We start from the raw sequence: 14,278 nt of genomic DNA, 5'->3' as shown, positions 1-14,278 counted from the left end.
CAAAATGGTGGATAAATTTCATTATTTGATAAGCCAGGATATCTGGATTTATATGAAGTATTATATCGCCTAAGTATTATGCAGCAATACGGCATACTCTGCACAATGGCTGTACTGCATAGTAACTTACCATAAAATATTTTTTCATATTCCAAGGAGATGGCATCACAATCAAGGCTAAATAGCACTATGTTGGGGGTGCAAGTGAAGTACATTCACATCGGTGTCAACCAGAACAACCCTGTAATCCACACATCAGTCTAATCTCACATAGAATTTACATTTTTTTGCCCAATTAGAACAGAATAGACAAGGAACATGATTGGAATTCCACCATTCGTGCTGACCATAGTTCACCTGTGGCTGTTTAAGCTTTTTCAGTTCAACATGGGAGATAAATTCTAAATCATGAATCTTCCACATTTGCTCCAGCATTCATTCAGTGTTTTGCTAAACAATGCACTGAGGGGGGAATAAACGTAACCATGAACACTTGGCATCACTACGGCTCCAACATACCATCCTGAAACAAGTCAACGACCTGCGTTTGACATTGCACACTTTTAAAAAAAAAGTACCTTTTCAATGAACAGCATACAATATGGGGAAACAGTGAGATACTAAATTTATTCCATGAGCGAGCAAAATGTTTACAACTCTTCCTCACTTGCAGAGGAACAGTTCCCCCATTATGCAAGTAGATTACAAATGCTGCACACTTATCAATATTCAGCGCATTTGTAATATAGTTTCTTACAACACAAATTTAAGAATCTCTTTAATTATATTTTTTTCATGTGTTCAAGTACTTTAAGGATGTTCTGGTCCGTAACTTATCTGCAGCACAATTCAACTTGCCAGTTTCAGGAGCAACTTTCAAGTTTCTCATGGAGTGATTCTTCAGATACAACCTGATCCCTTGCTTTGTATCCAGGCCTGTTACCTTATGTGTGGGCTTCACTATTATTTGGTCACAACTATGGATGTTGTAAATATCTAAGCTAATGAACTGGGCAGTTTCTTAGTTTTACTTTATGTTTGATGAGAACATGCAAACTCCCAACATCTCAAACACACTGAAAATAGACATAACTATGGTATGAGAAAACAGAACCAATGGGAAAATAAATAGGACAACTAAACTAAATAGGAAAATAAAACATATCCAGATAGGATGGATTCTGCACATGCTGTTGGTCACTATTATAGTAAATATCAGGACTTCAATTTTACATTAAGGTACATTCTGTTTAAGTTAGCCAATACGTATTGACAATTTGGAAAGCTCTAGTGTGAAGTTTCCCTGAGCAAAACTGAAAAAGATGCAATGCTGGTACTCCAATTGGTGGTTCTTGTGCTTGGAATTAATTTTTTTAAAAAAAGTCTTGCTAGCAGATATCCAATCTGCAAGATCTTGCTCCCGTGGACACAGCCAATGGTGATTTTAAAATGCCCTGTGGCATTTCAAGTATTAAGGCTTCCCTCCCACCCAAAAAACATCTGATTTGCTTGGAGAAATACCCGCTTTTATGTCATTGTAATGTGCATAAAGATAACGAAGGGCCATTACGATGCGCTATTTAGTACTTTAATAAACATACGTTTAGTCTATGCAAAGGTCCTACTTATATATGGTAAGTTTACAGCATACATGGCAATTCCAATGCAATTTTTAAAAAAATCCTTGAAACTTGTATGACAAATAGACTAAGCCTGATATTTTTCTTTAGCAGAGATGGACGTTGCTTTGACAACCGTGCAAAGATTGATGTTCTGATATACTGTAGAAGTGAGAAGTTATAATGTCCCTGAAACATAAAGGTAATTTTAAAAAGTTATCTGCACCTGCTTCACAGAAGTGAACACATTATTAGCACAATGCACTCTTTCAAATTAATGATTCAACTCCCGTTTCTGAATAAAACCCAAACTGTATTCTACAGGCTTCATGAGGCTTATATATACACACACATCATGTGACTGAATGATTTCCCATTCACACAACAGGTTTTCACTGTATAAAAATGTACAGCGGTTTTATTGACATATACATTCCATATGTTTACAGCTGCAAGATAGGAGGCACACCCAGTATTGCACTTCATTAAAATTTCAGGCTCAAACATAACCCTAGAAGTTTAAATGAAAATTGCAGTGTAACGTAGCAACTTTGTAATACACCTAACACTGATACCATATATACATTATGATATTCATACACAACAAGCCCTAACACATCCTCAACAGTCTATCAAATGAACCAGAACATATTCTCAACCCGTGACGTGGTTACGATTTCCAAGAATACTGTACAGGGTTACCCAAAAGTACTCGGCTTCCTTGTATCAATTTTTCAAATGTGTAATTTGGAAGCTGTCCTTGTCCATAAATCCCAATTGCTTTTAGAAAAAGCATCTTCTGTCAAGGTACCGTGTAGGTGTGTGATGCTTCACAGCCGAGGATTACAACGGCAGCATGCAAACACTTCACAAGTTTAAAGCCTTTTGGAAAACTCGAATCATTTACAGCAGTAAGTATGTACACAAAAAATATAGAGTTCATTTTGTGCACAATGTTGTTCTTTCATTCAGATGATAGTGAGCCAACCCCATTTGCTGACTTCAGTTCAGAAACTGAAGAGACTAAAAGGCTGGAAAATCTGAAGGAGCTTCTCTGTTGCATGTTTAGAATGTATGAGCATTTCTGCATACACCACAACCCAGAGCAAATTCCTCACCAGTGGTTGGGTGGACAACATGAAGAGGACACTCTGCTCCCTCAAGCTGTTTTCCTTTTGGACCTAAAGAAGAGTAGATGAAATGGAGTTTTGAGTCAGGCAAGTAGTCATTAATGTTATATTCAGTGTCAACGTTGAAAGTTGATCAAAGCTACAGCTTTAATGTTCCTGGACCAGATATGTAGATAAGCTGAACTTCTGATAGGTAATTCCACCTCAATTCTACCTTTCCAACCTCTCTCTTCATTACAATTTATTCTTCCATTTTTTTTATTGATACTACTAGAGTTATTGTTGCTCTGAACTTTTTCTCTCTTGTTCCTCCCTAAGCTGCCAATGCCCAGTCCTGCAAGTGCTTCTTCCTCTGCGTCCTGTGTTGAAATCAGAACTCATTCCACCATCTACTTAAACTGCTTCTTTCCCAGGTTCTCAGAACTGTGGAATTCCTTTCCTTCCTTCAGTTGCCCCTTCCATTCTTCCTACAATCTACAGGCTTTTAAATCCCAAGCTTAGCTTCACATAGCCATTACTTAATTATTCCAGTTTTTTCTCCCACTCTTCTCAAGCTTACATAGAATGTACAGCACAGAAACAGACCATTCAGCCCAGGAGGTCCATGCTGGTATTTATGGTCTACATGAGCCTCCTCTCACCCTTCTTCATCTCACCCCATCATCATATCCTTCTATTCCTTTCTCCCTCATGTGTTTATCTAGCTTCCCCTTAAATGCATCTATGCTAGTCACATCAACTACTCCTTGTGGTGGGGAGTTCCACATTCTAATCACTTTCTGGGTAAAGAAGTTTCTCCTGAATTCCCTATTGGAATTATAGTGACTCTCTTTATATTTATGGCCCCTAGTTCTGGTCTCCCCTACAAGTGGCAACATCATCCCTACCTCTATCCTATCAAACCCTTTCATAACCTTAAAGACCCCCATCAGGTCACCCCTCAATCTTCCCTTTTCTAGAAAAAAAGAGTCCCAGCCTGCTCAATCTTTCCTGATCGGTATAACTTCTCAGTTCTGGTATCATCCTAGTAAATCTTTTTTGCACCTTTTTTGCTTAATGTTAGCTCTTCACCTAAGTATCTCAATTTAAAAATCACAATTCAAAATTGTGCTTAAAATTTGATTACATGACATGATCAAGGATAAAATGGTGTGGAAAAAATACTTCAGTCAGATAGCAGTGCACAAACAAATTTCTGGAAAGTATGAGACTTACAGGTTCATGCTGTTGAGTATCTAGAGGTGTGATTATATATACACACACACCTGCCGGAGGAAATCTATGAATTCAGCTTCCTCCTCTCAAGCCTGCTTCCGATTTTCCTTCCAACTTTCTCCCCTCCCCAGTGATGAATACTGGGGTCTGGTTTGACGGGCACCAGCAGGTGCCTGGCACTTCACTCAAATGATCATTGTTCTCATACCAGCACGATTATGGAGCTTGGTGGGCATTACTGCCAAGTTTGATTCTGTCCTCACAGATGTATTTCCAACAAGTCACTGCTTAGCAATCAAGAATGTGGAAACAGTGCCAATTTCTCCTCCTTAACTAGGGGCCAATTCCGAAAGCTGCTCTACTGCTGACTTGGCTGAAAACTGCTAGGTCAGCACCCAATTATTGAACCTGGTACCTTCTTGATCTGCTCACAAATACATTCTTACACAATCATGCAACAAAACAGTACAACACAGACAGTGTTTAAAACCTAATCCAGAAGCAAAGTGCCATAGTCACGTGTCAAACACCAGAAAAGGAATTAAAATGTCTTAAGTTGCGTAGCGAGTAATTACTCTAAACAGACGAGAATAATTATGTTACCTGCAGGACAATGGGGGAGTTCTTCTTTCGGGATACTCGTCATTCTCTGGAAGTCGTCATGGCAAGCATTACAGAAATGTGTTGTTCCAAAGCAAAAAAACACTGCCACAGAGCAGCAATACCGACACTTGTACTCCAGAAAGTCTGTACCATGCTTGGGGCACATCTGTTGAGGGAAATTAACATATCATCTTAGAACCATAGAAAAGATACAGCACAGAAGGGGGCCATTTGACCCATTGTGTCCGTGCCGGCTCGAAGAACAACCAGGTGCCCATTCTAATCTAACCTTCCAGCACCTGGACCGTAGCCCTGCAGCTTACAGCACTTTAGGTGCAGGTCCAGGTACTTTTTAAAAAGAATTCAGGGTCCCTGCCTCTACCACCAATTCAGGCAGCGAATTCCATACACCCACCACCCTCCGGGTAAAAATGTTTTTCCTCGTGTCCCCTCTAATCCTTCCGCCAATCAGCTTAAATCTATGTCCTCTAGTTCTTGAACTCTCCGCTAGGTGAAACAGGTACTTCCTGTCTACTCTATCTAGGCCCCCTCATAATTTTGTACACCTCAATCAAGTCTCCCCTCAGCCTCCACTGCTCCAAGGAAAACAACCCCAGCCTATCCAATCTCTCCTCATAGCTGCAATTTTCAAGCCCTGGCAACATTCTTGTAAATCTTCTCTGCATTCTCTCCAGAGCAATTACGTCCTTCCTGTAATGTGGTGACCAGAACTGCACACAATACTCCAGCTGTGGCCTTACCAGTGTTTTATACAGTTCCATCATTACATCCTCGCTTTTGTATTCTATACCTCTGCTAATAACAGAGAGCATTCCGTATGCCTTCTTCACAACCTTATCTATCTGTACTGCCACCTTCAGGGAACTGTGCACATGCACTCCAAGGTCTCTCACTTCCTCTACCCCTCTCAATATATTCCCGTTTACTGCGTATTCCCTTTTACTGTTTACCCTCCCTAAGTGCAATACCTCACACTTCTCCGGGTTGAACTCCATTTGCCACTTTTCCGCCCACTCCACTAACCCATTGATATCTTCTTGGAGTCTACAGCTATCCTCTTCATTATCAACTACATGGCCAATTTTTGTGTCGTCTGCAAATTTGCCAATCATGCCCCTACATTCAAGTCCAAATCATTAATATCTACCACAAACAGCAAGGGACCCAACACTGAGCCCTGTGGCACACCACTGGAAACGGATTTCCATTCGCAAAGACATCCATTGACTTTTATCCTTTGTTTCCTGTTACTGAGCCAATTTTGGATCCAATTTGCCACATTTTCCTGTATCCCATAGGCTTTTACCTTTCTAACCAGTCTGCCATGTCAGACCTTGTCAAATGCCTTACTAAAATCCATGCAGACAACATCCACTGCACTACCCTCATCAATCCTCCTAGTCACTTCCTCAAAGAATTCAATCAGATTTGTAAGGCATGACCTTCCCTGAACAAATCCATGCTGACTATCCCTGATTAAACCATGCCTTGCCAAGTGACAGTTTATCCTATCTCTCAGTATTGATTCTAATATTTTGCCCACCACCAAGTTAAGCCTGACCAGCCTATAATTGTTCGGCCTTTCCCTCGTACCCTTTTTAAACAATGGTACTACGTTTGCAGTCTTCCAGTCCTCCGGTACCTCCCCTGTATCTAGTGAGGATTGGAAAATGATCCTCAGAGCATCTGCTATTTCCTCCCTGGCTTCCTTCAATAGCCTAGGAAACAATCCATCCGGCCATGGTGACTTATCAACTTTCAAGGATTCCCGTCCCTCTAGTACTTCCTCTCTCATTATGTTTATCTTATCCAATATTTCACACCTCTCCTCTTTAACTACTACGTCCGGATCATCCCTTTCCTTTGTGAATACGAGACAAAATATTCATTTAAAACCCTACCCACATCCTCTGCTTCTACACACAAGTTACCCTAGTCATCCCTGAAAGGTCCCACCTTTTCCTTAGCTATCCTCTTGTTCTTATGTACTGATAAAACATCTTTGGGTTTTCTTTAATCTTACTAGCTAATATTTTTTCATGCCCTCTCTTTGCTTTCATTATTTACATCATCCCTGTACTTTCTATACTCCTCTAGGCTTTCTGCGGTATTTAGTTTTCTGTGACAGTCATAAGCTTTCTTTTTCTGCTTTATCTTGCCCCGTATACTTCTAGATAACCAGGGGGATCTAAATTTGGCAGTGGCACCCTTTTTCTTTGCGGGGACGTGTCTGCATTGTACCCGTAGAATTTCACTTTTTAGTGCCTCCCACTGGCTTGCCACTGATTTCTCCTCAAGAAGTTGTGTCCAGTCCATTTCTGCCAAATCATCTCTTAGTTCTGTAAAATTTGCCTTCCCCCAATTTAAAACATTTACTCCTGATTTAACTCTGTCCTTTTCCATAATAATGCTAAAACTAACTGAATTGTGGTCACTATCCCCAATATGGTCACCCACTTGCCCATCTTCATTTCCCAGGACTAAATCTAGAATTGCATCCCCTCTTGTTGGGCTTGTCACGTACTGGCTAAAAAAGTTCTCCTGGACACCAATCAAGAATTTTGCGCCCTCTGTGCCCCTCACACTGTTTGAATCCCAGTTGATGTTAGGGTAGTTGAAGTCCCCTACTATTATTGTCCTCTTATTTTTGCACTCAGAATTTTGCCTACATATTTGTTCTTCTATCTCCCTTTCGCTATTCGGGGGTCGATAGTACACTCCTAGTAGTGTGACTGCCCCTTTTTTATTTCTTAGCTCAACCCATCTTAGGACACTCCTAATAGAAGTTTGAAAACTGTAATCTCAATTTCTAGATTTACTTGTTGCCAGCCATGGGCTATGTATTGCTGCATTTGAAGATACATGGGCTCAATTTTGAAGTGGTGGCGGATTGGCAGCTTGGAGTGGTGGGGGGAGGGTGGGAGTGGGTGGGTGAAGGTGCGTGTGGCAAACCCGAATAAAAAAACTCACCGATTTCGACACGATTGCAGTGTAATTGATGGTGATTAAAGTTCTTTCCGGGTTTCGCGCCCGGCAGCCAGCCTGATTGACAGGCTGGCTGCTGACAGCAGAGCTGTAACGCTGGGTGGGGGGGTAAGGGAAAGAGAGAACGAGACGTCATCCTGCGCTGGAACGGAAGATCGGGGTGGGGGGAGAGAAGAGGGGAAGATTTGGGGGAGAAAGAGGGACATCGAAGGGGGAAGACATCGGAGCAGGGTGGAAAGGTAGGTTGATTTTGTGTTTTAACTTTGTGCAAATGGTTTTTTATTTAATTTATTTTATTTTTGCCTGATCTGGCCCTTCACATCTCAGAAGCCGTGGGAAAGCCATCCAGTTAAGTTAAAAATCGTTCCAACTACTTAAAATGTCACAAGTAAAGTGCCTTAAGTACCTCAATGAGGTACATTTGGTTCTTTAACTATCATCCCGCCAGCGTCTGGATTCCAGACGCCCACAAGTGCGTCTGTGGGAAGCTCGGAAGTCGGCAGGTTGGAGCCGGCTTCCGAACCCGCTCTGCATTTTTGCAATTTTCGCAGCCCCCCCCCGCCCCCACAATTTAAGTTTAAAATTGAACCCATGGTCTTTTGTCTCCATAGCCTTATAGGTGGGGAGATGACCTGTTCCCAGACCTCTGCCAAAGGCACTCTATCTAGTTTCTAGGATGAAGAAGTGCCCGGTCTATGTTTATGAGAAATAGCATTACAGTTTGGGGAAACTTGTACCATTTTGTGGTATCTCTTTTCTCCCCTTCCCCCCCCACACAAACCTTAAAATTGGAGTTGAATTTTGACCACCCCTTTTAAAAAATACCTCACTAAATGATGACCTAGAATGTCATTATTTGAATATTCTTATTATTCAAACAAAATAAACAACTTCAATGCTAGATCATTAAGTTATCTCCAGAATATGGGTCAACAAAAAATACCTGTGCTCTAGAGACGTCTGAGCAAGCACCACAGATCAATTCTCGTGGGTCATAGTCATCACCCTGGCCAGCTTCAGCATCACATCGAGCTTCACCGCCAAAATAAGCCTACATGAAAGACAGGACCAAATTTTGAAGTTAGCTATATCAATTAGGCAAAAGTAGAACGATTTCAAAAGCAAAATACTGCAGATGTAGGAAATCTGAAATAAACAGAAAATGCTGGAAATACTCAGCAAGTCAGGCAGCATCTGTGGAGAAAGAAAGAGTTAACATTTCAGGTCGATGACCCTTCGTCAGAACGAGAAGAAGTTGAAGATTAAACAGTTTTTAAGCAGGTACAGTGCCAGGGGGAAAAAAGGGGTGGGGGGGGGGGGGGGGGGAGGAAGGGGAGAGGAAGAACAAAAAGGGAAAGTCTCTGATAAGGTGGAGGGCAGGATTGATTAAATTACAAGAGGGATGATGGTGCAGGGCAAGGAGGGTGGTAATGGGACAAGTAAAGAAACAAAAGATGGGTCAAAGAGGAGCTGTAAATGGCAATATCAAAACCATTACCAGCATGGATTTCAACTCCAGTATACAGTCAACACTAGAGATACTATTACTTAAGCGAGCAAACAATTTTAAGAAAGTGGAAATTCTATGAGTGACTTACTCAGTTCTCAAAAAGGTATAAAATTTGTGTTCACCTCCTCCAAGCAAAATCCTGAAATGCATTTTGACTGCTTTATATAGCTTCAAGGTGACAGTGTAACTTTTGCTTGTAGGATACCCATGAAACCTCAGGCTTTACAAAACATTAACCTGGGAGACGCTGCCAAGTTGACTGGATTTCCTAAAATTTATTTTGTTTAAATTGCACTGAAAATTCTGGTTTATTTTGTTGGTTAGATTGACACCCACCCCTTCCCATAGTATTGGCAGGGCCAAAATGTGAAGGGGGGGGGGTGGGAACATAAAAGTAGTTGAATTTTTGAAGAGTTACTACGGATCTCTCTCTAGATTGTTGAAGATTTAACTACAATGAATTCCATTGAAACTAACCAGTGATAAGTGGCAAAGAAAATTATTTTGGTGTGTGTAGACAAGATTATCTGTTGCCGGTTTGTATGTAGAGGTTGAACAACTGATATACATTAGAGATTAAAAAACATTGAGATTAAAAAAAAAAATTTCAATAAAATAGTCTGCCATGTGATTAACAGATTAAATTACTAGTTTAAAAAAATTAAGATTTACCGCATGTAAACTGACAAGTTCTTTTTTGGGTCTATCTTTGTTACATCGGAACACGAATTTCCTGGTTTGACTGTATTATGGAACAAACACCACCTCTTCCCAGTATATTAAGATAATATCACAAATGTAATAATTTGTTTTCTGGTTTTAACAGAACAAAAGGGATAGTTAATTATATTCATGGAAATAGCCCAAAGCAGAACAGTTTTCTGAAAAGGAAATATCAGGCAGTCAGTTCATTCCAACTAAAAGATAAGAAAGGCCTCAAAATCCATCAGTTCAATATGACTTCTTCAAATGTGCACTTACCTTTTTACACTTGTAGCAGACGTAGTAAGCATATCTATTCATTGCAAATCCAGCAGGATCATTGTAAAAACGAACACCTGGAGTAGTGATGGCATCACTCTTGTGTAACCCTTCATATTCTAGTCTCATTAGAGCCTTCCTCCTTACATCTTCATACAGGTCTTTAATAGGATCAAGTAGATCTTTTAATACTAGATGATTTATTTTGTTCTGAAATGATACAAAAATCTTAAGTTTTTCTCAAATTCATCACTTGCTCAAACCAGTGCTAGAAAGGCTAATCCAGAATGCAATGGAAATCAATCTGCAGGATTCTCACCTTACATATTGGACATGCCATAAATCCAAAAGTTATTCTTGGGCCAAGCCACTGATTTTCAAGAACTCGTCTACAGCAATGTAGATGGAAAACATGACTACACTCCAACTTTAAAGAGAGCAAAACACATGGATCAGCCATCATTTTATGTTGGGACATACACATAGCTTAGATCTTTAAAACATGCAACAGATTTCTGCTATCTTGACAGAAAACATGCAGAAAAATGCTCATGATCTGTGAATGACAACAGTACAAATAAACATTGAAACTTTTTAAAAGTTCTTGGGTTTGTTCATTCTTATTCCAACCCTTTAAGCTGACCATTATGTCCTAGGATCGGACAGTGACAGACACAAGAGTAAGCCTGTCATATCAGTAGCTTTGGAAACAGTCAGATGGTAGGCAGAGGGAAGGTGCAGCTGCTTCAGCCTGTTCCAATCAAAAACTATAGACAAATGAAGCTGAAGAACAACTTGCATTTACATAGCGCCTTTAACGTAGTAAAAATGTTCCAAGATGCTTCACAGGAACATTACCAGACAAAATTTGACACCCAACCACATAAAGAGATATTAGGACAGGTGACCAAAAGCTTGGTCAAAGAGGTAGGTTTTAAGGAGCGACTTAAAGGAGGAGAGAGAAGTGGAGAGGCGGAGGTTTAGGGAGGGAATTCCAGAGCTTATGGCCTAGGCAGCTGAAGGCACGGCCGCCAATGGTGGATTGATGAAAATCAGAGATGTGCAAGAGGCCAGAATTGGAGGAGTGCAGTGATCTCGGACGGCTGTGGAGCTGGAGATTACAGAGATAGGGAGGGGCGAGACGATGGAGGGCTTGAACACAAGGATGAGAATTTTTAAATTGTGGCGTTGCTGGATCGGGAGCCAATGTAGGTCAGCAAGCACAGGGGTGATGGATGAATGGGATTTCTTGCGAGTTAGTATACGGGCAGCAGAGTTTTGGATGAGCTTAAGTTTACAAAGGCATTCCTCTATTTTTTTTTAAAAGTAGTATTAATGGGACAAAATCACTATAGACTGCTGCTAATCTATGAAAGAGCTCTCACACAAGACACGGTTTAACAAGGGTAAAAAAAAAATCAATTTTCTTGTGAGTCTGTAACTAACAGTGAAATTTATTTTAAAATGCTTAAATCTGTAAATCAGAAATTTACCTCCATAAATGATATGACTCACCTGAACTGCAGGAGCTGCTGAAAGTGCCTCAGTAAAGCATATCATGCACATATCATCAGCATCTTGCTTGAGACATGTTGCATTTTTGTCACAGCCATGCAAGCAAGGTAAACAGTGCTCTTCACCTTTAACTCCCCCACAGGGATGACCACAGGAATGGGTTTTGCCGCAGGCAGTCTTAGCATATTCCTAGTTTCAAAATAATTAAAAGAAACTCTCAGTACCATGAAAACAAACATTCTGGAAAAGCCAGACATGAAACAAGATTAAATATATATTATGCAGCCAATTATATGAAGTGGGCCGTTTGACTCAACTGTGGTCAGCAACATTCTGCACGAGACTCCATTTCACTCACCTGGCAGTCTGCATCAGAACACACACTGCCCACTGCTGACAGCTCTGTTCCATTTCTTGATCCACAGAAGCGACATGCTTCAGAGCTGCTTGATGCAGGTTTGCCTGTAAATGAAGAAGAGATTGTTTTAAAAAAAATTTGACAACCGTTTCATAAGTTTTTGCTGACATAAGCAAGCCATATATTTATGCACTTCATTACGTTAATAGATGTATTCTGCCCACTCTAGCATGCCTCATTAACAAGTGTATGAAGACATTACATATAGCAGCTTCAACTGATGGTTTTGATTACAAAAGCATCTCTACTACAATTGATTTCACCCTCCCAGATGAAAACCTACATAATCAAATTCAGAGTCAGGTCACTTGTAAGCTTACCAGTCAACTCTACTTGTGGGAATATTTATCATTGATCGAAGTTGGACAAATATGTTCTATTTTCAATGCTGAGCCTTTTTAGCATGTGCTTTACAATTTCAGAAATATTTCAAAAATATTAAGTGTAGTCTTCCTTGCTCTTTATACCATTCCACTGCTGTTCACTGAATTTGGCTCACTTGATCAATATACAAATCCACATGTTGTTTTTGAAAGTATTGACTTGGTGTATCTTTCTCAAAAGAACGCAGGATCTACAAGCTTCTGGGAACTAAGCCAGGAATTACAATGAAACTGTTGCTGTTGTTTGTAATTATGACAGATAGCTTTAAACTATTCCCAAATAGCTTTTTCCTGGCAAAGCAGATGGCCAGTACTCTGTTTAGTAATTCCGGGGAAATGCTAAAATGCTCATTGGGATTTATTTGCACTGCAGAATGCCTTCAGCATCTATGATCAATGTATTCACATCTGTTTGCTGCAATAAACTTGATACAAGTGTTCCAGTGAAATACTGGAAAATATGAAAAGCCTTGTGGCACCTATCTGAAGAATGCAAATGAACTTCATCCCATATCTTCAAAAGTGCATTATATGCATCTGCAGCATCCTTGGTCATACAACCATATTGCCCCAGGAATATAAACAAATGGATTTTTGGTCTGGAAGTACAGACAGCCTTTGTAAAAAGGTGACTTCCATATTTTGTCTGAACTTGACAGACTATGAATAAAGTCTGGACAAACAGGGATTCCTCCACTCACAAGAGCAGCCTGCATCAAGTTCTCCAAAATTGCCTTTGTGGTCTGTTTCTGAGGAGGAAGCCAGAATCCAGAGACAGTGCACATCAACCACCTCATTTCCAATTAAAGAAACAGACATGGACCACCACTGTATTAAATCTGAGCTAATTCGTCCTGGTATGCCTCTCCTTCCCTTCTATCATATGCACACACACAATTACACCTTCAGAGAGATGGGGTAGACCTATGAAGGTTTTAGATCAAATAATTCTGCCTAAGGACAGTCAATCAACTTTCAGTCTCAGGTGTGCCCAAGGTTTTGTGTGCCAAAGGTGGCATTACTAACATCAGCAACACCAGCTTTGAAGCCAGCATTTACTTTAGGACATCATGCTCTGTTATTAGAACTAATAAGGCAAGATTGCCATTTGTCTGCAGAGAATTGTGATGGTCTTCATCAGATCAACAGGTCTGATCAACAGCTTTTCATACGGCAAATTACTCCTCCATTTGTAGGAGGATGACTGCATGAGAATTTCAGCAGATAATACCTGGCATCAAACACTGATATCAAGAACATATTCTCAATTATTTGACAATGAAGCAGCTACTTTAACCAGGGCCAAAGTTTGCACTTGTGGGAATAACTATTGTAGAGTCCCCTCTATTGTAGGGCAACCTAAATGGTTTAGTTAAATTTGGGGCTGAGGTCAGTTGATGTAGACGTGCATGGGAACCAGACTTCACAAGGTATGTTCTGTGCCCAACTCCTGATACCGAGGCACTCGTAGCTATGGACAGAGGCAAATATACCTTATTTTGGCAGACAATTATTTCAGGTGACAGACAGTTGTTCTTCCCAATGAAAGCTGGATCAACTCAGTAGCATCACTGAGATATTTGAATGCCTAACAATCATAATCTTGGATGCTTCCTTGGAAGTGCCCCAATCACAGAATAGCATGCTTTGAGTGGCACTTTTTTTTATTATTCGTTTATGGGATGTGGGCATCGCTGGCAAGGCCAGCATTTATTGCCCATCCCTAATTGCCCTCGAGAAGGTGGTAGCGAGCTGCCTTCTTGAACCGCTGCAGTCCGTGTGGTGACGGTTCTCCCACAGTGCTGTTAGGAAGGGAGTTCCAGGATTTTGACCCAACAACGATGAAGGAACGGCAATATATTTCTAAGTTGGGATGGTGTGTGACTTGGAGGGGAACG

At 40.6% G+C, this 14,278-nt stretch overlaps 1 protein-coding gene across 8 annotated transcripts in view; it reads right to left on the bottom strand.

Annotated features, from left to right (window-relative positions):
• Nucleotides 1-1,911: 1,911 nt before the first annotated feature.
• The window catches only part of mycbp2 (MYC binding protein 2), a 153,229-nt gene continuing 140,862 nt past the window's right edge, over nt 1,912-14,278 (bottom strand). For all 8 annotated transcript variants that reach the window (XM_067986509.1, XM_067986511.1, XM_067986512.1 and 5 more), the window contains 7 exons: nt 11,938-12,041; nt 11,580-11,768; nt 10,384-10,491; nt 10,065-10,274; nt 8,517-8,624; nt 4,568-4,733; nt 1,912-2,800 (listed from right to left, as the gene is read on the bottom strand). In XM_067986509.1, the coding sequence (XP_067842610.1) occupies nt 2,685-2,800; nt 4,568-4,733; nt 8,517-8,624; nt 10,065-10,274; nt 10,384-10,491; nt 11,580-11,768; nt 11,938-12,041 (1,001 nt within the window). In that variant the 3' untranslated portion in view covers nt 1,912-2,684. The remainder of the gene's footprint in view (nt 2,801-4,567; nt 4,734-8,516; nt 8,625-10,064; nt 10,275-10,383; nt 10,492-11,579; nt 11,769-11,937; nt 12,042-14,278) is intronic.

This window comes from Heptranchias perlo, chromosome 6 (genome assembly GCF_035084215.1).
Source record: "Heptranchias perlo isolate sHepPer1 chromosome 6, sHepPer1.hap1, whole genome shotgun sequence".
Taxonomy (NCBI): domain Eukaryota; kingdom Metazoa; phylum Chordata; class Chondrichthyes; order Hexanchiformes; family Hexanchidae; genus Heptranchias; species Heptranchias perlo.
The sequence above is the reverse complement of the archived record's forward strand: the minus strand, read 5'-3'. Positions and strand labels throughout refer to the sequence as shown.